This window comes from Thunnus maccoyii, chromosome 10 (assembly GCF_910596095.1).
Source record: "Thunnus maccoyii chromosome 10, fThuMac1.1, whole genome shotgun sequence".
NCBI lineage: Eukaryota > Metazoa > Chordata > Actinopteri > Scombriformes > Scombridae > Thunnus > Thunnus maccoyii.
The window spans coordinates 23,467,730-23,491,877 of record NC_056542.1 but is presented as its reverse complement, the minus strand read 5'-3'; the positions used below and the strand labels follow the sequence as shown (position 1 = coordinate 23,491,877).

At 39.0% G+C, this 24,148-nt stretch overlaps 1 protein-coding gene across 7 annotated transcripts in view; it reads left to right on the top strand.

Moving 5' to 3' along the window:
• LOC121906267 (RNA-binding motif, single-stranded-interacting protein 3-like) overlaps nucleotides 1-24,148 on the top strand; it is a 192,345-nt gene that overhangs the window by 153,010 nt on the left and 15,187 nt on the right. For all 7 annotated transcript variants that reach the window (XM_042425030.1, XM_042425028.1, XM_042425029.1 and 4 more), the window contains 2 exons: nucleotides 15,260-15,366; nucleotides 19,748-19,791. In XM_042425030.1, coding sequence (XP_042280964.1) covers nucleotides 15,260-15,366; nucleotides 19,748-19,791 — 151 coding nt within the window. The remainder of the gene's footprint in view (nucleotides 1-15,259; nucleotides 15,367-19,747; nucleotides 19,792-24,148) is intronic.

Genomic DNA, 24,148 nt, shown 5'->3' with positions numbered 1-24,148 from the left:
CTATCGAGGAAGCAAGTGGTTTCTCTGTAGGTCAGGGTGCCCGTATTAGATGCAGCACTCTGTGGCTTCACACACTCAAACCTCCCACAGAATCACACCAAGGTTGTTGCACTGAAAGGTCAGATTATCTGAACCTGAACGCAGTTAGTCTCCACCGTCTGGCAGCATTTCCAATAAATTCAGAGGTTTGTATGTGTTGAGGAAATGTAATGCAGATCATTTTGTGTCTTGTCGGAGGGATCACAGCTGTCATTTATTACATAACCAGATGACATTGTGTGGTTATGTGCACATAATGACAAGATCCATATGTGGACAGCTTTCATGAATGGGCCTGGGTATCGTCTGAACACATTTATCCCACAAGTACCTTTTTCATTTAATAAAATATGAGTTCTTAATGATATCTTAACACAAACAGCAATATAAGATCTTATCCCAAATAAAATACAGACTAAACTTAGCAAAGTTTCCTGAATTCAGGAAATATCTGATCAAAGAATAAGTAGATAAGACTAAGAATCTGACTGAGCTTTTGATTTTTTGTGTGAATGACAGTTTTGAATACTCAATGCTGCGAATACATTTTGATCAGTATTCAGAAGGTACTGAGGTTCAATACCGAGCCTATTTCATTACTATACTTTTTCAGAAAGTGGGTCATCTCTTTCCTTTTTAAGCATTTTGGTCATTTTTTGTCTATTGTGACTATAGGGGATGCTGTAGAGAATACAGCCGTGTTTTCACAGTGGTAGACATTATGCTGTGTGACATCATGTCAGCACACTAGATAATTTTCTTGGGGATATTTGTTTAATCCATCCCTCTCATTTTTGCAGTAAAAAAGTCAATTGAATAGATTTTCCTCCACTATATGTCTGGATTCTGGGGCATCACTGCTTGTTTCTATTAAAACATCTGTTTGTGTAAAAGTGCAAATGATATTTTCTCTCTCTATCCCACTCCTTCAACAACTTGAGTTGATTTAGTAGGCAGATTTTAGTGATAAGTTCCTTGACTGTACAGGACATAGTGTGAGACACACACACACACACACACACACACGCAAGGCACGTATACACAGACAGACGTCCCCTAAAGCAAACAATCTGTCTCTGATGTTCCCCAAATAAACAGCAAAGACTTGTTGTCGTTTAACAGAGTGGAAGACAAAAGTGGAGGGATGGAGTGTAGGGAGACAAATAGATAGGGAGGAAGAAAGGAGGAGGAAGAGGAGATGCAGTGAGGATGAGATTGAGGATGTCATTGGGTTTGAAGAGATGATGAGGTGTGTGTGTGTCTGGGTGTAAGAGAGAAAGACCAATGGAGAGAGAGAGAGAGAGAGAGAGAGAGAGAGCCAAGTGGGGTGCCTTAAAATGAGTGAGATAACAGAGCAAGGACGAGATGGGACAAAAGAGAAAGTTGAGGGGGGGGGAACCAAACTGAAAGTGACACAGAATGAGAGAGAGGAGATGGAGATACAGAACAATCAGATATACTGTAGATAGAGAGAAAGGTGGTGCGGTACACTGAAGAAAATGGAAATCAAGGGCAGACAGAGAGAGCTGTGCCCTGTGCCCTGGCAGCATGATTTGTGAGGTACAACATGGTGGGCGGCTCAGTTTCTCACCCAGACACATACAAACACACACTTTACTTCTTCATACTGAGAGGTATAGCTGTGTAATTTTGTAGCAAGTGAATATGTGTGTTTCTGTCCCAGTGGACACATAGTTGACATATAGCAAAAAAAGTGTGTAGGCTATGCTTAGATGGCAATGTGGGTGTATTGATAAAAAACAAAATGTGACAAAGTGCAGCGGAAACAGACTTAGCAGATAAATAATGACACACATGAAGCATGTCACTGAAACATCACATGAAAAATAGCAGCAGACAAAAACGTCAGGTGTGTGAACTGATGAGGAGACTGTAACCTTCCTCAATATAATACATGAAACAAACATAAACACATTTCCAACATGTTTTCCACATGGTTTTCCAGTGTTTGATATTTGCGCCGCCTTCTTCTCCAATGGTTTAATGGCAGTGGACTTGAGAGTCTGGAGAGTCAACTCCTAATACTCACAGTAGTAGATGAAAACATGCCATAATTCACATTTTCTTTTCTGGAAATTTGATTAAAATGTGTGTTACGTTTGGATGGAAACTTGCATCTTCAATTGCTGCTTCTATCTGTAGCCTATGTAAATCTTAAGTCTTGCAAAAACTGTGACTCAGCACTGTAAAGAGTATTTAGCTGACAATTACTTGTCAAATTGAAAAGAAAATTGTTGTGGTGCAGAGTGTAATGTGATGCCAAAGAACTTGCAAATATTGTTTCACATTATTGTCTCGATTCATTTGACCATAATCTATTAAATGATTTCCACAACAGGTTATGATGTTATTCAATTATAAATGAAACGCTTGCAATGAAAGGGCAGGAGGTATTCTGAGGCTACCAGTGACTGGGATGTATTAATAGATAGTTAATTAACTTAACTAATTAAAATCACACAAAAACACACAGTTACACATACACTCACTCTTTCTATTCCCACAGAGTCACTGCCCTCTATATTGAAAGACGTGTCTTGCTTGTATTTTCAAGGAGTGTCCATTTTCTCCTCTCTCCTTTGTTTGTGTGTGTGTGTCTGTGTGTGTGTGTGTGTGTGTCTGTCTGTGTGGGAGTGACTATTAATGTATGTTGACTACTTAAATTGCTCTGAGCTCACTAACCGGTGGAATTTGGCCAGCCAAACCCTCTGTGTGCTGATCCACGAAACACACACACACATACACACACGCACACACTATGCTTACTGATGTAATGCACAGAGAGAGAATGTGTGTCTCTGAAGCCAGGTTCTGTTGATTTATGTCACTGGCTTTCTGTGTTACTGACAGTCTCTGGCATTTCCGAGGCTGTTGCAGTGACATTATGATAGGCCTTTGTGCTTTGTTTTGTTGTTAGTCTACTTATTACTTACATTTGTTGTCTTAAAAAAAAAAACACCTCAAAAATCACTGTTATCAAAGGATTCCCCTTATTCTGTTACTGTGTAACGTCTGTGTGTTCCTGTATGTGTGTATATCATTGAGTGATGTGTGCTTGTGCCTTTGCCTGTGTGTTCCTCTGATTGGTATCGCAGTCTGTCCATTGAGGCTGATGTATTGACAGGAAACAGCAATATTTTACTCTCTAGCCACAAGATTAATGCCTACATTGATCACATGGCTAGAGCTTCCATCAGCCCTCGTTAACAGGAAGTCCATTGATCCGCAGCTTTCTGACTTCTCCTGGTGGTTCTTTTCAAAGAGATAGTGTCTAGATTGGACATACACTTGAATCTCTCTGTTGTTTACCTCGGACTGATACAGAAAGTGCTAGATTATGGTCAGACTTTTTGCAGATCCATCTTTAATGTTAGGTTCTCTTGTATGAATACAGGATATTTAGGTTTATTTAGTTTCACATGTCTTTGGACTAGCTCCACAGCTTGATATGTGTGAGAAACAACCTAATTGCATCTAATGTGTCCTCGTGTCTTTAGTGAGCGGAGCTGTCATGCAAATTCGACATTCCAATCTGAAGTGTAAATCGTGTAATCACAGTCTATGTATTTACTATACGTTGTAATTCTGTCTCCTCTGTGCTCGTCGTTCAATAATGTTCTGCCCCCACACGGTGATGGAGAGAGTCAGCACCAGTGGGAAGCTGTCTCTATCCAGCCATAAAGAGCACGCATCCGCTACAGCTCCGCCATCATGGTGTCACATGTCAAAGCAACACATTATGCTTGTTGTTCATGACAGATTCAAAGACTTAAAAAGGAAAACAGACTGGAAACAAGGGAATTTTGACTTCAAAGATGAAAAAACCTGAAGCAATGATTCTTTTGATTTCACGGATGAGGGTGGGAGACAGACTCACAGAAAATATCATGGGGCATCTCGTCCATTTTGTACAAATCTACTCTAGAACTGAATTCACATGTTATATCTCTTTTAGCTTGTCTTTATTGCATAAAACATAAAGGCCCAAAACAATAATAAGTAACCTGCAATTTGAATTAATTTTGTTTTTTTTCCCAAAACTGCCAACACACACACATACTTAACCCCTTGCTAAAGGTTGAGAGGTTCTCAACACATCTTGTTGGTTAATGCTTTGTGATGCTTATTGTTGGATGCTCATGTAGCCCAATAATACTAATACAAGAACCTTTGAATTCTTGAATGGTTAATCCAGAGGCTGAATGTTCAGTTAACTTTTCTTTTTTTTTTTACATATGATAATGTGACACAAAAATGGCTAAACAGCATCTACCAATGACCTTTGTCTGATCTTTCTGTCTCTCCCACTATCTCATGTAGCGTTATAGTTTTAACAATTCTCTTTGTCCTGCCCTCCCCTAATGGGCAGACAAACTGAGGACAAGAATGAAAAGAGTCCAGATCTCAGTGTAAAGCAATTATCATTTTGTAGTTTCAATAATAATCATGAGGCTTTTAAATGTGCGTGCAGCTTTAAATGTCTGGTATGATCATGAGGCACTAAGCCCCCATTCATTGCAGAAGTGCTTCAATACTTTCATAAATCGGAAATGAATTTTATTTGATATTCTTGATAATGGAGGAAAAAATTGAAGGGGGCTGCACTGAGAAAAAGATTGTGTAATTATGTGGCAGTACTGCACTGTCAGGCCTGGTGTCAGCTTACATGTGTTATTTGGAGGCACTTATTCAATACTTCAGCATAGATTTAGCAGTTAAAATGTGATGCTTTTGAAGTACTAACCAAATCATGCTGTTGCATTCTGAACATTGCAAAGACATTTGGTGCTATCTTTACATCATTTTTGGAATTAAATTCTTAAATAAATATGTCACTGCATCACTACGTTGTTTTCCTACTTGTACAGCCAATTCCTTTTGTGTTGTTTCAGCTTTTTGATGAGAACATTTAGTGAATGTAGTAAATTTCCTCTCCTCCAGGGATGGTTTGATGAGTGGTAGTCATTACTGGAGCAGCCAAATGAGAGGGCGGCATGGGATGGAGACCATCTCAGTTTGCTTTGAACCTAAATAAGTGCAAATATCTTCTAAATATCCCCAAGCTTCCTTAAATCCATCTCAGTTCTGTTGTTTATTGCACATATCTCAATTATAATGATATAAAAGTGCTAATAGCAATATCAATAACATTTTTAATATATACTTTTTATTTAGTGGCAAATAGTTCCTCTCATGTGTGATGCTTGAACAAGTAACCCTCTGGAGTGTATACTGTTCTGTCCCAGGGCTTTGAGCTCTTTGATGCATCCCATTCAGCCCAGCTAAGGGATTTCTCATTTTTCTCAGATGCCTCAAAGCTAAGATGTATATTATTTATCGCCTGCACTTTATCAGGTGCAGCCCATTTAGTTTCTTCTAATCTATGCCTGTGTTTCATCATGCTCCCCCTTATTTTCTTTATGTCCTATTTCTTTTCTTATGTTCCTATCACCAAAACAGGAACGGATATGTTTGTTTGCTCTGCAGGAGTTTTAACGGTTTCCATGTTGCCCTGCTGCGGTTTGCAACATCCAATGAGTGGTAACAGTATGTGCTCCACTCTTAACAGTACAAGTCACACACCCTGCTACCTATATACAGATCTTGTCAGTTAAACACGAAACACCACAGATCGAAACCTCCTTTTCAAATCTGTAAAGCACCAGTTCTTTTTTTTTATCCCATAGCACTCACCTTTACACGTTCAGACACACCAGCTACCCACCTCTTTGCCATTTTGTTTACATCTCTTGCTGTTGCTCTTTTTATCTCTTTTTTACCCTGAAAAACACAAAAATTGGAGTGTAACTATTCACTATTTAATCCACATTGTGACAGATAAATTGAACTGATAAATCAAGTACTGCTCCTGCTTGGTTGATGAGTTCAAATATATTTTGTCCCCAGTTTGCAAACAAACCCACATGTAGCTTTTGTCCAGTTAAAGAGGACCTATTATGCTTTTCCTAATTTTCAGTCGTATTTATAATGTATTATATTAAACGTGGTCAAAGTGTCAAATAATGAGGTAAATGTATATAGAAGTTATCCCTGTTAGCAAAAAGCACCAGCTTTAGACTACTGTAAACGCTCAGTTTCCAACAGTTTTTTCAACTTTCAGCCCAAGCTGAAGTCAACTTGTGACAGATATCTTTATATGGTCATCCGCTCCAAGCACAGCACATGAGTTCACTGCTCCACTCTGCTAACATTATGGTATTTTTCCACAGTTTTGCGGGTAGTCACGCCGAACCATGACTCAAGTCGAGCTGGCACGCTGTGAGTGTTTTTCCATTACACAGCAGGGCAAAGTAAAATAAGTTGTTTACTTGTTAGAGATGTGCTGGTCGTCTGCAGCTTTTCATCAAACATCTCACTGTGGCTGTTTCTGCTTGTACCATTCCTCCCTGCATTTCTAACTGATCCGCTGAACAAAGAAAAAAGTCTCCCGTAATTTAGTCATTTAAAAGTTTTTAATTTGAAGCAGTAAAGGTTCATCAGCAGTAATTTAACACAACTCTGATATGGCTGCCCCTTGGCAGGCTTCCTGAGGCTGGCCAATCAGAACAGAGTGGGCTCATTGGGAGGGGGGCCTCAAAGAGACAGGATCTAAGTCTGTCTGTTAATAGACAGAGGCTGAACTGAGGGGCTGCATAAGGGCCAGTATAAGATAAATAAGGAGTTTTTTGAACTGTGAATCATGCAAAGCTACTCTAGTGGAGTCCCAGAATAAGAATATAGACCTGGAAATTAGCATATTTAAGTATTTTGTCTTCTCACTTCAATTACTTGCTCTTGTCAAGTTCGCAGCTCTTGGCAATGACAGATGTTGTTTAGTAATACTGTCTCCTGGGAAGCACATATGTGCCATGATGCACAACTACACACACCGCATAGTAGTTTGATGTGTGGGTGGGTCTTTTTTGGTCTCTCAGTATTGCAGATTACACACTCTCCATGGACAGCTAAAAAGCACCTGCTGTACAGCAAAGGAAAAATAACAAATTCAGATTCAAATACTAAAAGTTGACATCTTTATCAATCACATAATTGGTAGCCATATTTATTGAAAGACACTTTTTATATTAATGTGTGACATGTTGAAAGATTAATACAAATGTGACTACAGTGTATACTTGACAAAAAAATAGGCATTCACCGGCTGTGTCCTTGCTCCTACTGTGTGTTTTAGTTTTATGGTGAAGCTTCACCAAACGTAATCCACTAAGCCGCCAATTTTGCCGCCATTAATTTTTTATGAGAAGTGAGCAATTGTCTGCATAGTGCAGTACTTTCTACTGCAAACTAAGCACTGATATGTGGATTTCCCACAGTGTATGAGCCCCTCTCCCTACCTGATGGGACACTGACTGAAGAGAGACACTGCCTGGGAGAGAAATTTTGTTGTGCTCAGGGCTACAAACATTGATTTATGTGTGAATTTTTCCTCATTCCATTTGGATTTTATTCATCTCATCAACTCTACCTCCTGTTTACTAAAGTTTTAAATCTCCCTAAACTCTATGGGTTTCCAAATATTTGATTCAGACAATGTTAATTAGTTTGACATAGCCAAAAGTGATCTATTATCACACACAGCTGCACCCAAATTCATTATAAACTAGAGCGTGCACTCAGTAGAGTGCAGTTCTCCACCAGGTGTGTTTGCGGGCATGTATAGTCTCAGATTTCTTTAAGATGAATAGAATAGTGTATTGATATACTAACCGAGCGTACTCCTAATTTCACCTAACTGTATCTAATCTTAATAAGATAACAATAAACGGGACAGTAAGTCCAAACTATTCAATTTAAACATTGTTATTTATTTAGAACAGTTTGTTGTAACACATCACACAAAATAAAACTCCTCCCTACTTCCTTCTCTTCTCCCAATCAAAGAAGAGTTGAATGTCACTCAGTCGTCCCTCCCGGCTCCCTTACAGTCAAGATGGTGGCAAAGCCAATAAAAACGGGGATTTATTCATCTCATATCTTGCTTAACTTTAGTGGATCATAACATATTGGGTATGGAATTAATCAGCAGATGCTCTGGTTCAAGATGAGACCAAACTTTTCTATGGATGTCAGTTTATGAGCCACGACAAAGACCAAAATGTGGCCTGCAACAGACTCACTGCACTCACTTGCAGCCCCTACCGGCTGGTTAAGAGGAGTGAGCAGTCAGCAGTCAATGGCGGTATAAAATGCATTATGAAATAGTTTTTCAACAATTGTGAATCACTGCAACCACAAGAGGTCCTTGAGAATACAGTCATAAATGTGCACAAAAATATTAGGCTGATGGGTCCAGTAGTATGCAAGATTAGCTACGGACAGATACACACATGGACACACAAACACACTGACACACGGACACGCACGACCAAACACATGATCTCCTCCAGGCTTATGCCTGGCAGAGATAATTAATCAGTTTATGTTACAGCGTCGCAGGAGTGAGAGCAGCAGGGGTCAAACTGACAATTAAAAATGTCCTTCTTCCTTTTACAGCCCTCTTGTGAAAAGCAACAGATTGTATTAATGTAACTGTAAAATCAAGCTGAATAATTAATTTGATGCACCACTTTCAGTAGCTTTTTCTACAGGTGATCTTGTTTCTGGGTGTTTTGATGTTGTTGCCTCCTGCTTATGAGGCAGCTAAGCTTGCCTCTTAAGAATAAATAACATTCATTATTGTTATCATCAGTATTGATGGCTTGTCACTGTGGTTGTGAATTAATACAAATCGAATTGCAGAGTGTATTACAGCTTTTTTTCTTTTGTTTTCTCCCTCAAAGAAATGCATATCAGAATTCTGCCACCACAGGCATCACCTGAAGCTAATACAGTAGTGACACTGCTTTTGTCTGTTTTTACATTAAAAGATTTTACATATTTCTTTGGCTGTGTAGCACTACACGCATACTGAAAGATACTGTGAAAGTAATTTACCATAATTTTGTATGTATAACCCTTCATTAGCTCTGTGGAAGTAAAACACAGATGAGGTTTTAGAACAATGCCAAAAAATAGCTCTGTTGAACTGATTCATTGTTTTAATGAGACAACTCAAATCATTCAATAAACAAAATGTCTTAATAGGTGGGCTGATTTTTGCTGTCTATCCTTTTAACTTTTTGCACATTAGCCAATACTGATTAATTAATAGCCAGTGAACCATTCATGCCTGGTTTGCAGGACAAATTTTGACTAATTATACCCTGTGTGACAGATATCCTGTTCCTCTGAAAGTGAGAATCAACAACAGCAACACACACACACAAAAAAACTTTTCCAACAAGACATTTAGTTGAATTCTCCTCACACTAACACAGAATGCATGCATACACACAAACTAAAAAGCTACAGCTCAAACATTGTGTCTTCTCTATGTTATATGATACTTTGACAGAATTGTGAAATGCTATGACAATATAATCTGACATGTCAGACAAAATAATTAAATGATAGGATTAAACTCCAAGAATCTGTCAGCAATATACAAAGATTTTAATCATCAAGCAGTGAAAAGAAGAAGTTTCTCCAGGACTATTTAGGGCCTGTCCTAATTTCCTGCCCATATAAATACTGAACTTGTACAGCTGTCTCTGAAAAACACTAATTCGAGCCCAGAATGCACTAAGGCAACCAAAACATTAGAACATTGATGTACGGTATGTGTGTGTGTAGGCGTGTTTGTCCATATAAACCCAGGCTCATAGCACTGGGCCAGTGTTTAAAGGGGACTCACTATGTTCATTTCCAGCTCTATATTTTTATTTTTGGACTCCACTAGAATAGCTTTGCATGATTTACAGTTTTTAAAAAAATCCTTATTTATCTTTTACTCTCCCTTTATGCAGCCCCTCAGTTCAGCCTCTGTCTTTAACAGGCAGTTTAAGCTCCTGCCTCTTTAAGGCCCCCCTCGTAATGAGCCCACTCTGTTCCGATTGGCCAGCTTTCAGGAAGCGTGCCAAGGGGCAGCCGTATCAGAGTCATGTTAAGTTACTGCTGATGAAAACCCAACATTTCCTGCCTCACTGCTTCATATTAACAGCTTTTTAATTACTAAATAACTGGAGACTTTTACTGTTCATAATTTACAGGAAATTAAACGTGTTCCTCACCAAATTAGCGGTGCTTTATTAGCAGCGCTAAAAACCAGTCGGCACAACAAGATATGGAGATATTTGGAGCTCTTTGTTCAGCTGATCAGTTAGAAATAATGCAGGGAGGAATAGTACAAGCAGAAACAGCCACAGTGATGATGATGTTTGATGAAGAGCTGCAGATGACCAGCACACTTCCAACAGGTAAACAACTTATTTTACTTTGCCCTGCTGTGTAATGGAAAAACACTCAGCATGTCAACTTGATTCAAGTAATGGCTCGGTGTGACCACCTCCAAAACAATGAAAAAATGCCATAATGTTAGCAGAGCAAAGCAGTGAACTCACGCTCTGTGCCTGCAGCAGATGACCATGTAAAGAAATCCGTCACAAACCGACTCAGGCTGAAAGTTGAAAAAAACATTGGAAACCAAGCATTCAGGGTAGTCTGAAGCCAGTGCCTTTTGCTCACAGTGATTACTTCTACATACGTTTACCTCATTATTTGACACTTTGGCCATGTTTAACATAAACATCCAACATTGTAACATTATATATATGACTGAAAATTAGGAAAAGCATAATGGGTCCCCTTTAATATCTGGAGCCATTTCACCAGCTCAGATATAAAAACAGCTTACAGCAACAATGTTGTGTATTTGAATTTCTTTGTCTGTGTATATAGATGTATGCTGCTATTTGGGGTTATACAAAATGGTGTTATTCATCACTTATTGTCCCTGCTGTTGCTGTTGCACTGTATGTCACTTTTAACAAGAACTGTTCAGAAATGCCCCTGTGTTGTCATGTTGTGTACAGGATGTTAATATAGGGATGAGGGAAAGGTACATCATGAGATTTAAAATTAGTCTGTCATTCTTTAGTAGGCATCAATCACATCAAGGGACATTTCAACATCACTTTTAATTTGCTCTGTTAGGATCAGCTTCTTAGCATTTTTGCATAATTAATTCCAATAATAAATGGCCCAAATAAACAAACTTTTGGGCTGTCTATTTGATAAGCCTGGTGGAAAAAAATATCAGATTCAATTCAAAACACAGAGGTATCGTTTTCATGCATATGCCAAGGACAAGCAATTGTTTCAGATCAGCGGGAGTTTCTGCTACAGTATCTCTGTGTGGTACTTTAGAGAAGACGCAGAGTAGGAAAAAAGTGTCCTGACTATAGACTTGACAGCATGTCAGCTGTCGACAGTGTGGCTTTCTCTGTCTGTCACACCACTAAAACAAAACAGCAATAGAGCACAGATTTTGCCTTTAAGTCAGTATCAAGTGTGTGTGTGTGTGTGTCCTTGCATCACATATTTTATCTTACTTATGAAGTAGCAATCATTTACCATCCACACACACACACACACACACACACACACACACACACACACACATATCACCAAACTTACTTTGGAAGGACATAAATATATTCTTTCCTTTTCCTGTAAACCTGTGAGTTAAATCCTCATTATGCCATCTCAAATGTATCTTTTACCATAGTCTGAACCTAATCCTATTCTAAATTAGAAATTAAAATTCACAACTATTTCATTTAAATACTCTTCTTTTCATCTCTCTATCAGCCATGAATGCCATATTTTTATTCAACCTTTACTCAAAACTCAGCTCTTACCAGTTTTTACATTTCCCTTACAGTGACTACTTATCACCAGAGGATTTGCTGTAGTTTCTAACACTAACTCTAAAGCCAAGTCCTAACTCTTAAACAGGGCTGCTGAAGAATGACTGAGAAGGTCTAAGTGAGTAGATAACACTGAGAAACAGACAGCACCCAACATATTTGTTAAAAGCTTAATGTCTGCCCACTTTAATAAATACTCTCAGCTAATTTGAGCTGATTGTCTTTTCTAATCTTCACTTTAAGGATAGGTTCACAATTTTTCAAGTGTACTTTCAATGTAAGTGATGGGGCACAAAATCCGCAGCCCTCCTTCTGAGCAAAAATGTATTTAAAAGGTTTTATTTGAAGCTAAAATGAGGCTTCAGCCATCCAAATTAGTTAAATCAATTCAATATCTTTCAAAGTTACTGTCTTTTCAGTGCCAAATTCTGTCTTTTTGTTACAATCCTTCCACTGCAGCTGAACAGGAAAACACTGTCTGTCGAGGCACAAAGAGGGATTTTTTTTACTGTAAAGACTGTGGAAGATATCCACTTTATTTGACTAACTCAGACAGCTGAAGCCTCATATTATCTTCAGATAAACCATTAAAATGCTCCAAACGAGGACTATAGATTTTGTCCATCATCACTTACACTGTAAGGGCATTTGGAGGGGATCGTCTCAGTCAGTATGAACGCGAGGAATTATTACAGCAAGAGAAACCTGTTTCAATGTTCATATGGACACCTGACTATTTTTAGACTGACTATTTTTCAATTTTAAGACAGACTCAAAAAATTGTGAACCTATCCTTTAAAGCATCCATCTCCTGTGAAGTAAATCTTGGCCATATTTTGCATTTCTGTCTGGGCCTGGCTGTTGTTTTCCAAGAGGAAACTACACTGAATTTTGTTCTGCGCACCTCCCATGCACCTACGCACATGACTGTTTACCAGATGTATATGAATGCATGGAGTTAAGTGGGTAAAACGAGAGAGAGAGAGAGAGGGGTGGTGATTGAGAAAGATGAATAGCAAAGCTAAGGGATGATAACAGAGGCTCTGCCGTGTGTCCTGTTATTCAGATAGATATCAAGTTAAAACAGTGTAATGACAAAGTACTCCTAAATGCAGTATAATCATACAGCACCGTGTTTCTTCGTCTACTTACCTTTGGAGTACCCATCCAGGCCCCAGGCATTCCAAATAACTCGTCTCAACCTTGAGCTCTGAATGCTTGTCTCCGCTGAGAACACCTCTTCTCATTTTTCAGTTTACTGAGATGGAGAAACATTTTTCTTGAGGGTAATTGCGTAGTTCGTTTTGGCATTCATAACGCTTGAATCAGTACCAGCATGATGATATCGCCTTTGCTAGTTAATAACATTTCTTCTTTATTTCTAAGCTACACAGAGTGATGAGGATCCACATTTTGACTCTCTGTGCAGTTTGAAATCATTGCCAGTTAAATAGGACAAGAGTGCCAGCTAATAGACTCTTTAAAGATGCAGTCAATGACTCAAACATGCCTTGGTGGATGTATTAAAGTAACAAGTGAGAGGCAAAGCATCAAAGTAGGTGGCTTATTCAGTTTCAGGGTCAAGAAGTGTCTTTATAAAAACTGAATCAGGACATGAACAGAACACTTAGTGATAGGGGCTAGGGGCTGCGTAGGGCTGTATAATTCCAGGAAGAACTTTAATGCTTTTGTATTTTAACAGTTTTTTGATGATTTGCTGTACTTCGTTGGTTGCTATGCATCTTCTGCAATTGCTATTTAGAGATCTTCAGTTTATCAGTCTTATCTTTGTCCAATTAATTTGTAGTCTCATCAGAAGACAATTTGAACTGGCTGCAACTAACGATTATTATTATTATCAATTAATCTATTGATTATTTCCTCAGTTAATTGATTAGTTATTTGGTTATTCTATGAAATGTTAGAGAATGGTGAAAAATGTTGATCACTGTTTCTCAAAGCCCATGATGCAACCTAAAATGTGTTGTTTTGTCTCACAACAGTCCACAAACTAAAGATATTCAGTTTCTGATCATAGAGAACTAAAGAAACCAGAAAAGATTCATGTTTAAGAAGCTGAAATGAGAGAATTTTGGCATTTTTTTCTAAAAAAAAAAACAACAAAATAGTTGGCAATTAATTTTCAATTGATCAACTAATCAATTAATCATCCAATTGTTGCCGCTCTACATAAGATGAGTGCTTGATTTTTCAGATAGATTTTGATGTTTTAACTGATCACTGGACTTCTGATGAAGTGAAAGTTAAATGAAATACACTAATATACAAATTTCTCACATTTTCTAACCGTGGAACATGCAGTACATACATTTATGTAAATGTTCTAATTGTATAACACATCTCTGGCAGCTCACATGCTTTGATAACTGTTGCATAACAGCCATAATACCACAAGAAGGCAATATTATTTAGATCCAGGATGATTTAGTATGCATTAGGTTTATTGACTTATTTTTGTAAATGATCATGTCTGTTAGTCTGCAACATGTTAAATCTGTGTGACTACAGTATGTAGAATAAAAGGTTTACAAGGAGTTTACATTTACATTACAGCGTCAGAGATCACATAAGACAGACGTCTGTCTGTCCGGTGTCTGACTACATTAGCCATCAAGTGTCTTATCTGAGTGTCCTGGTTCATGTTGGGATAATACTTTTTATTGTGTTTGTTGAGTCATGCTGATTCTGAAGCATTTCCCAGAAATAGAAACCATTCTCCAAACTCTCTTGTTTTCTACCAAATTCTAAAGATATGCTTTTAAAATCTAATAAATTGCTACAGAACAAAGCGTTTTTTTTTTTCTTAAGTATAATCCTGCCCCAATCCAGCTACTTCCTGCTATTTCACAAGGCTGTGGGTCATTTGAAACTGCAGCCTATCAGGTTTAAGTTAGAGTTTGGTGAACTTTTGTATGGGAGGTCACACTCAGCTAATCCTATTTGTAATCAAGGCTTTCTTCTTTTCTCGAGTCCAAAAAAGTACCGTGTTGTCTTTGGAGAAATCACAATCGCAGTCTATTGCCTGGGGTCAAGCTGTGTTGAGTTATTTAGCGTATTAAGTATGCCTGTTTGGCTTGTCGTTTGAACCGCGCTCACCATGCTTTGATGATTAGCCCGTGGCTTTGTTTCCATGTCAAGGCTGCTTTTGTCGAAGCACGGTTGTAGGAGTTGTAGGAGATGGTGCGATAACTGCTGTTGTTTAGATGTTTGGAATAGGGTTGGGAGAGATAAATGTAAGAGCTGAAGTGCTGTTTTCAGGTCCAGTTGATTCATGTTATGTTTTTGTTTAAGCCACAGCATAACACTCTGTCTTTACATCTTACTTTTGAAACATAACCCTTAACATAAAGCATGAAATCTTGCTGATTAATCCATCTCTGTTGTTTCTCTCTGCCTGACCCACTCTGCAGCCCCCGCAGAGCCGTTGCTGTGCAAGTTTGCTGACGGAGGCCAGAAAAAGAGGCAGACCCAGGTCAAGTATCCCCAGAATGGCCGACCGTGGACACGGGAAGGAGAGGTGAGGCTTAAAAGCATATTTAATCATCAAAAAAAAAGCTCACTACTAACCATCGTAAAAAATCCCCAGCAGCAGACACGGAAAAGTAGTATATAGTAATCGTAACAACAATCATGTCTCTCAGTTTGTTAAAACATGATTTTTTTTTACCCTCTTACACTAAAAAAGAAAACAACATAATATTTGCTCAGGCAGAAATATGCTGAAGCCATTGTTTCCTAAATCAACAATAGCCTCTTTCCTCTCACAATCAGAATGAGTACACTGTGTCTACTTACAGGGTTTTTAAGAGGAAATAGTAACAAAACTACAAGAGGTGTTATTCTAACTATATCACAAGTATGCCAGCAGTATGTCCATTTACCTATTGGAAACCTTTTGCCACTCGGCTTTTCCAGCAAAAAGAATATATAACTAAAATTTAAAGCTCTCTGCAATCAGAATTTTCTTTTGTTCAAAAATGTTTTTTTAAATAACAATCTCATATTAAACAAGCAGAGGCCTAGCAGCATGTTATTTGGTACTAGTTATAATCTGAGTTGGTTATTGATTGTACTGATGGGTCTTCACTTATTAAAATTGATAAATTTAAATACGTGGCACTTTGGATTGATTCTGAATTGTTTTACTCTCTGTCCAACAGCTTTTTTTCCCCATTATTGATTATGGTGATATCATATACCAGAACACTTCTGAATCCCATCTTCAGCCCTTAAATGTAGTTTACAATAATATTTGTCTTGATGTGTACTTACAGCACACATCATTGTTTGATGTATGACACACTGAAGTGGCTACCACTTCACTCCAGGAGACATTTTCATTTGTTGTATTTACTTTGACAATCCTTTATACTTAAAACATCTTATGGTTGCATTCGGTTCATCATATTCACTCAGACACACTCAACCTCACACTCATCCTTTTTTTGTGCCTAGAATCTTTAAAGAAATTGGGAGACGTGCTTTTAAGTTTAAAGCACCATCAGACTGGAATAATTTACCTAACTCACTCAGATCAATTACTTCTTTCCATGACTTCAAGACTTTGTTGCTTGTCGACCTTAAATCTACTTGCTCTTGTTTTTGATTGTATGTACCTTCATTTTGTTCATAAGTAGACTTTACATTTGACATAATGTTATTTGATCTTTTCATTTATTTTAATCTTGTTCATACTTTGTGCAGATGATTCATGTAAAAGATGTAGTGGGTGGGTTTTGGGATGGTGGGAGAGCCCTTATGTGTATGTCCATGTTGATGTTATTATGTTGATTGTTTTGTGTTATTGTATTGTTTAATTTATTATCTAATGTATTTTGTTTTGTTTAAATATTGTGACTTTTATTTTCTGTGCCTGAGGACCCCCTCGAAAACGAGATGGTGCATCTGGAGGGGCTTAGCCTCTTTAAATTTTGAAATAAAAACGTTAACAATAATCTTATCATAGTCTACATACAGTTCAGTAGATTATAGTCTAGCATGGCCACAGCTGTACTGCAGGAAATGTTACATTAAGTCCAAAAAGTCATCTTTTTCATAAAATTAAAAAATCTGGCTGATGTCAGTTTCTTTTTCAGATTTTATTGCAGAGTATAAAATCTGAAAAGCTTGACAGGCCCCCTACGGGGTCATTATCATCTTTCATTTCCAATAACATGCTGTAGGCTGAATTAGAGATGCTGCTGACAGTATGAAAGCTGTCATATATGAAGGTTGTTAAATTTAAAATACAAAGTTTCTGCAAGACTTCAATGCAAAGTTGTTTTTCCTTTTGTTTAAACTCCCACCTCCAGTCTGTCATCTCCGGAAGAAATGAAACCTTGCACAGTGAATTGAAAGCAAATTGACTGTTGCACAATGTAGAGTTCAGAAGTTGTTAGTGTCGATACCAAAGCTTTAATTTACAGAACAAGAGAAAGTGAATAATAATGTCGCCACCCACGCACTGAGTGCAGTTTTTAACAGTTTCCCAACATTCGCATTACATGGAGGCTGGGAAAGAGCAGAGCGGTGAGGTGTAGTGAAATGAAACCGGCTGAAACAACTACGCGCTGAAACATGAGCCACCACAACAATAACAGGATATCACAGTGTATGTGCGTGACCTTCACGTGTGTCTGTGTGTAGCGGGCATAGATTGCAGTTTCAGTTTTTATTTTGTGAGAGCTTACAGTGACATATCAAAACAGGGCTTGCAGAGGAAAAGCATCTCTTCAGAGGTTTTTGGATTTGTTGGAGACAGATTTTCAAGTTCAGGCTGATTAATCTGATAAGACATCTGACCGTTGAGGTGCTTTGAGGAGCCTTGCTGTGTCCTTATACTCAGTCAGCTGACCATAATTTCCCAGAACCCACTCACTCCTTCATGAGTTTGGCATTGGGACTATGATATGAACACATATTATGCACAGAGTGAGTCACACATATAACAGTTATCAGTGACAAACGTGGACACACATACGCACTAATGCAGTAGTTGAGGAATGTTGTCTAGTCTTAGCTGTTAGATGAAGGAAACGTAGAGGTCAAAACACAAATCGGGATGCTTCACAGAGCTGATCTCTTCCTGCTCTAGCTCAGAAATCTTTTGTTGAAAAAGATAATTCAATAGATTGTCAGGGAACCAGCGCTTAATACAAATTTTGCTCAAGGTGAAAAGGAGAATTCTTGTGTATGTGTAACGTAGTTTTTACCTGGTTAAAGGTGCAGTGTGTAGGATTTAGTGGCATCTAGTAGTGAGGTTGCACCTTTAAGTCAGATGTTTGTATAAAAATAAATCCTGGGCTTTGGAATAATTCATTTTTGTCTTATGAAGTCATCCATTTTTGGCACTTCTTTTTATTGATTCCTAGAGTCTATATTGCCCCAGTCCTGGCGAGAGACAATGTTTGGGGAAAAACGAAATATCGCCGCAGAGTTCAACATCAGGGCACGCTTTCAACTCGTGTGCCAATTTGGAAGGGGAGCCTTGTGTGGAATATAGAAGAAATACAAATGACTTGTGTAGGGCTGCAGAGGAGGGTGGAACAGTGATAGAGGGAGAGATAGAGATGGAGAAAAAAAATAAAGATTACAAGACTAAAAACACAAGTGTTGCTTAAAGTTTGTTCCAACATCAACAAGAGGCAGTCGAGTGGATCTTTTTCAAAGCTCAATACAGTCTCGTTCATTTGCATAGGGGAAAAGAGAGAGAGAAAAGTGTCACTCAATGATAAACACTTGACTTAATAGGGACAATATTTACTGGATAGGAGGAGGGACAGAGAGAACACAAAGACAACTAAAATACCCTCTTGTAGTTGTAGTTTTGAGTTCATTCTGATACTGATATAATGCAGATAAAGTGCCAAACCTTATTAATTTGTAGTGTTGTGATACTGAGCCCGGAACTAATGGCTCTGTAGAAAACTACAGTCCATCAGCAGCACTTCATGCGGTTAACAGTGTGTTGTAGCTCGATATTTTGTGTTAGAAAATGGTGACAATATATACAATGGAGCTGAAAACTGGATCACAATATTACAAATCTTTTCATCTGGCTCTCAAACTGTGAGAGGCTTTTTCCCGTCAGTGTCCTCTCAGTTCACTAAAATGAATTTTCGGCTCATTTTGACTCATAACTGGTTTTGGTGTCTCTTGGCCAATGTCAGTTTCCTGATTACAGACAGTACAGATGTTTGCTGTGGCAACAAGCACCAACTGTGTGTGTGACAGCTCAGACAGACCGATTTCAAAACCTACCAGGAACTTGCTCCAACAATCTTCTTTGTGCTTCTTTATCTTTGTTTACAAAGTTTGAGGCTCACACATTTTAACTCAAGCAGATCCATTCCATTCCATTAACTTTTGTGCATTTATTTAATCTCTATATATCATTTCACATTGTTAAATACAGCTGCACAGCAGTATATAGTCTACTATATTTTTGAGTATTTATTTACCATTCTAGACTCATTCTACTGATCAATTGCTTTTAAGTGGCTCATTTGGGATTTTTCCGCTACCTAGGACATCATCCATTGTTCTTTATTTAGCAGGTCTTTGTGTCCCACTCAATTGTTTAAATTGGTGCATTTTAAGTGAAAGCTTGTGTGTTCATTGTTTATCTTACATCATGAATCATCCTACTTTCCCTCCCTACAGTCTGTCCCTCCGTCACTTCACTGCCTGGTCAGAAGGAGTAACGCTAAACAGTTTTTTGTCACCATCAAATAACAGTTTACACATCCAAATCTTAATGATAGAGTAACTTATTTGGTTAGAAAATATAAATGTTTAAGTGATAAAGTTTCAATGTATAAAAGATAAAGTTTATTTAAATATTCATCTCTCTCTCTCTCTCTGTCTCTCTCTCTCTCTTTCTCTCTCTGTTTCTCTAGAGTGGTATGGCGTTGACGTATGATCCCACTGCAATGCAGAACGGGTAGGTGGAAATATTTCCTATCAGATTTACAAATGTGTCCCTCTTTCGACTCACATTCCCTGCCAAACATGTTTTAAGGGAACACCACAAAAAAAGTCACAACTTCACCAGTGTTTAAATGTAAGCAATACTGACACTGGCAAACCTGCACAGATGCACATACATCAGCCAACCATCAGCACATCAACACTACTCACAAGAGCACTTGCATGCAAATGAGCAGACCGCACATACGCACACATTCTCAAACAGACACAGGCCGAACACACACACACACACACATGCTCTCTCTCTCTTTCCCCACTCCTACTTGCACCCTCATTCTTACATCTGACTGATGCAGCAGGCGCATTTATTTATGCACCTATGCATACAAGCTGTCAGACATGTAGGTTTTGATTGCAGACAGGGAAGTTGGGCAGTGTTGCAGTGCCGCTGTAAGACTTTCGTCAGCCGAGGCTATCTGCAATGCTCCCAGGCTGAATGCAGAGAGTCGAGTGTCTGCCTGTTTCAGGAGGAAATTGGAGATCGGTCCTGTCTGCTAGGAACGCTGCTGGTGATGCAATCTCAGGAGACGCTTCCCTGCAGCTCTGTGTTTCTTTTTCTCCTCCTCCCTGTCGTCTCAGTCCTCCTTTGCATCCGTGCTTTCCCTTTTCTTCCTCTTTCTGACTGTTGTCCTGTTGTGCTTTACACATTTTACTTACTTTACCAACTCCTTATCACCTCTTAAACCAGTCCCTTTTCCCTGCATACTATATTATTGTTTTCTTGTTCCACCTTATCCTAATGTGCTTTCAAGTATTTTCAACTCTGTCTTCTCTTCTCCTCCTTCTCTGCATAGTTGTCTTGTCTAATCCCTTTCCTCTTCTAATTCCTCTTCTCTATTTCGAAGTAGCTGCTTTACTTTTGGTCATTTTTGGTGTCTTCGTGTGTGTGCGTGCCTGTGTGTGCCTGTGCGTGTGTAAATGCATGCTCAAACGCGAGCATCTGTGCGCTTACGGTGCTTAAACCCTCTCCGACCTCTCTTCCGAGGTCATCTGGGCTCCTTCCGGCGAAGCGCTAAATGACTGTGAAATGCTAATGCAGCTAATTAGAGAGGCGAAAAGCAGGGAGGAAAGCGGGTTGAATAAAAAGGGAGGGCCGAGCAGGGTCAAGAGGAGGGCAAAGGCAAAAATAAAGTCAGCCCAAGGAGAGGGGAAGGGTACGAATCAATTGCAGGTTTGCAAGTCTTTGCAAGCTTGAAGACGGCTGGGTTTTAGGGTCTGATGCCAATCTGATGTTATTGAAAACATGTGTCCCAACCGGCCAGACTGCTTTGGCTTATAGCCTGTCCTTTCTTTTATCAAGGAGACACAACATTCACTTTCTCTCTTTCTTTCTCAATCTCCCTCCACCTCCTATCTGATCTGTTTGCTGTCCTTTGTTTCTCTCTGCCTTTGTTCTTACCTCTCTTGCTCTGCTTTTCTTTATTTCTCTGGCCCACACACACACACACACACACACGCGCACACACACGCATATATGTTTTAGCATGCTCACCCACATTTCTCTGCTTAAAAGTCACTGAGGTCGGCACTAAATCATTTGCTAATTTTTCAGGGCAAACTCCTGACAGTGCAGCTAGGTCACACCAGGGATTCACAGAGAGGTTTTAAATTGAATCCTGTAGTAATGTTCTGTTCGCAATTACATGTTTAGTGTATTGTTTAAACAGCCGTGCTAGAGTCCCTATTGACAGCGTGCTGCTCAGGGCTAATAGCCTCCATCAATAACCTTGGATCTGTCCTCTACCTACTATTTCTCTCTCTCAATACACATCACTCTAATGAAAAATACAATAAACACAATCAGAGGACCATATTGAATAACGCAGATACTTTTGCTCATTTGTATTCATCAGTGACAGTAATACAGTATCTCTAATGCAAGTCATACATTAATTGTACAGTCAAAAAGATGGATCCACATTGCTACATAATTAGTAATGGAGTTTTTTCTTGTCACTGATTATCACTTTGACAAAACTTGGATCCATTTTGTATCTGTCCAAGCTTTTCAATGTCAAGTGGTATCTAAGGTTGAAACATATCATTAAATGCTGACATGCAGTGCTCTAGCTCTAAGAAAAAAATCCTTTGAGGCTTTACTCATAAGTAAACCTGATGAGACAGAAAGGCAACCTAGAGTTTAGAGGTGTGAGTGGAAAATTAAAAAAAAAATCTACATCAAGGGCAAATCTACGTAAATTGAGCCAAGGACAACACACCATGGGTAGAACACATGATCGACCTGCGCATTAACTAGAGCTGAGCCTTGGCAAGAGAAAATGTATAGTGCCAATAATTGATGAGATTTCTTTTTCTGGTTCCAAGGAAGTGAACCACATTGTATTTTGAAAAAGTAGCTGTTGTAGCCCTGCTCTTTATGTACTACTACTTAGGCTTCAACACACCAAGTAGAGCATGAAAATTCAACAGGGAGGCTGGATGTCCGTGTGAAGCACAATCATGCTCCGGAGCTTATCGCAGGCAGTTGGAAACCAACTGCATCCACAAGGCCTAGACTGCAATAGTTCAAAAATATCTGAGGGTCTGTATCTCGCAGCTGAGTTCAAAACTGCTCGTGCTATCACTGACCAAACAAATGTAATGTGAAACAGAAAGTGCAATATCTGTACAGGTGGGCACCCCTGGCAACCCATTTCACCCTTGAAATGAGATGTGTATGTGTGGTGTCGCAGTGGAGTAGCATCAATCCATCTGTGTTTTCCTGTCTTTTGGCTGGATGCTGAGCCCAACAGTCATCCCAGTTAAGATAATACAGTTTTTATTGTATATTTAGTGTATTTAATCCAGAGTAGAAGTAGTTTGAGGTAACTTTAAAGTAAGTAAGTTTGATTTTTAAGTACTTTTTTACCCCAATTAAGCAGCACTTGATTTGTGGCAAGTACTGTTTTACACATTCGTGGCTGTGTTAGAGATAGAGAGGGGAGGGCTTCTCTCGCTGCCTCTTCCTCTCTCTCCCATTTTCTCCCTCTCTCTCCCTCTCTCTCGCTCTCTCCCTCCCCTCCCTTGCTCCATTATTCAGTCAACAGACACTTTGGGATCGATCGGGCACAGCAACACGGCCTGGCGGATGAAACATGTCCTCTCTAGGTACACAATGATAAATAAAGCACTGCGAGCCACAGCATTCTACCGCTGCAGGGTTGAGGGGGTGAAATGAAAAAAAAGAAAAAAAGAGATGGAGCAAAATCAGAAGGGCAAACAAAGGTATAGGGAGAGAAGTAAACAGAGGTAAAACGCAGATGTTACAGATGCAGCCTTCCCCACATAGTCAAGTATGCGTAGGTGGGAACATAAAGGGCAATACTGAAATGTTTCACCCACTCACACATTGACGTGATAATTCATTATTATGCATAGCAGACTCCTCTGTAACATGATGTGTATCCCAGTCCAGTGTCAAGTCTCATTTTGAGATCTTTGATGGTGTGGCAAAGAGTGAAGCTGCAATATGTATTGTTTCCATGATAGCGTTAATGATGTCTGATCCATTTTGTCAGTGGTGTCTTGAAGTGTACTTGGTAGTTGAAAACAAGAAGATACAAAATACTCTTTTTCACCTTTGCATGTTGCTACGTCTGGAGAGCTAAAACTGTTCATGTAGAGGTCTTTGATTTTTGACCATGTAGTATTGTTTTTTTATCCTGCTGCTGGTTCAGTATTATCCCACTTCAATTAAAGGGGACCTATTAAGTTCATTTCCAGCTCTATATTTTTATTTTTGGATTGGCTTTGCATGATTCACAGTTCAAAAAACTCATTATTTATCTTATATTGGTTCTTTAGGCCCCCCCTCAATTCAGCCTCTGTCTCTACTGAGCAGTTTTAGCTCCTGTTTCTTTTAGGCCCCTCTCCCAATGAGCTCACTCTGTTCTGATTGGCCAGCTTTCCGGAAGCCTGCCAAGGAGCAGCTGTATCAGAGTCATGTTAAGTTACTGCTGATGAAAACCCAAATAGCTTTTGCTGCTTCATATTAAAAGCTTTTAAATGACTAAGTAATGGGAGACTTTTACTGTGAAGAATTTACAAGAAATGAGACGTGTTCCTCACCGAATTAGCAGAGCTTTGTTAGCAGCACTAAAAACAAGATATGGAGATATTTGGAGCTCTTTGTTCAGCGGATCAGTAAGAAATAATGCAGGGAGGAGTAGTACAAGCAGAAACAGCCACAGTGATGATGATGTTTGATGAAGAGCTGCAAACGATCAGCACAACTCCAAAAGGTAAACAACTTATTTTACTTTGCCCTGCTGTGTAATGGAAAAACACTTACAGCGTGCCAGCTGAACTCG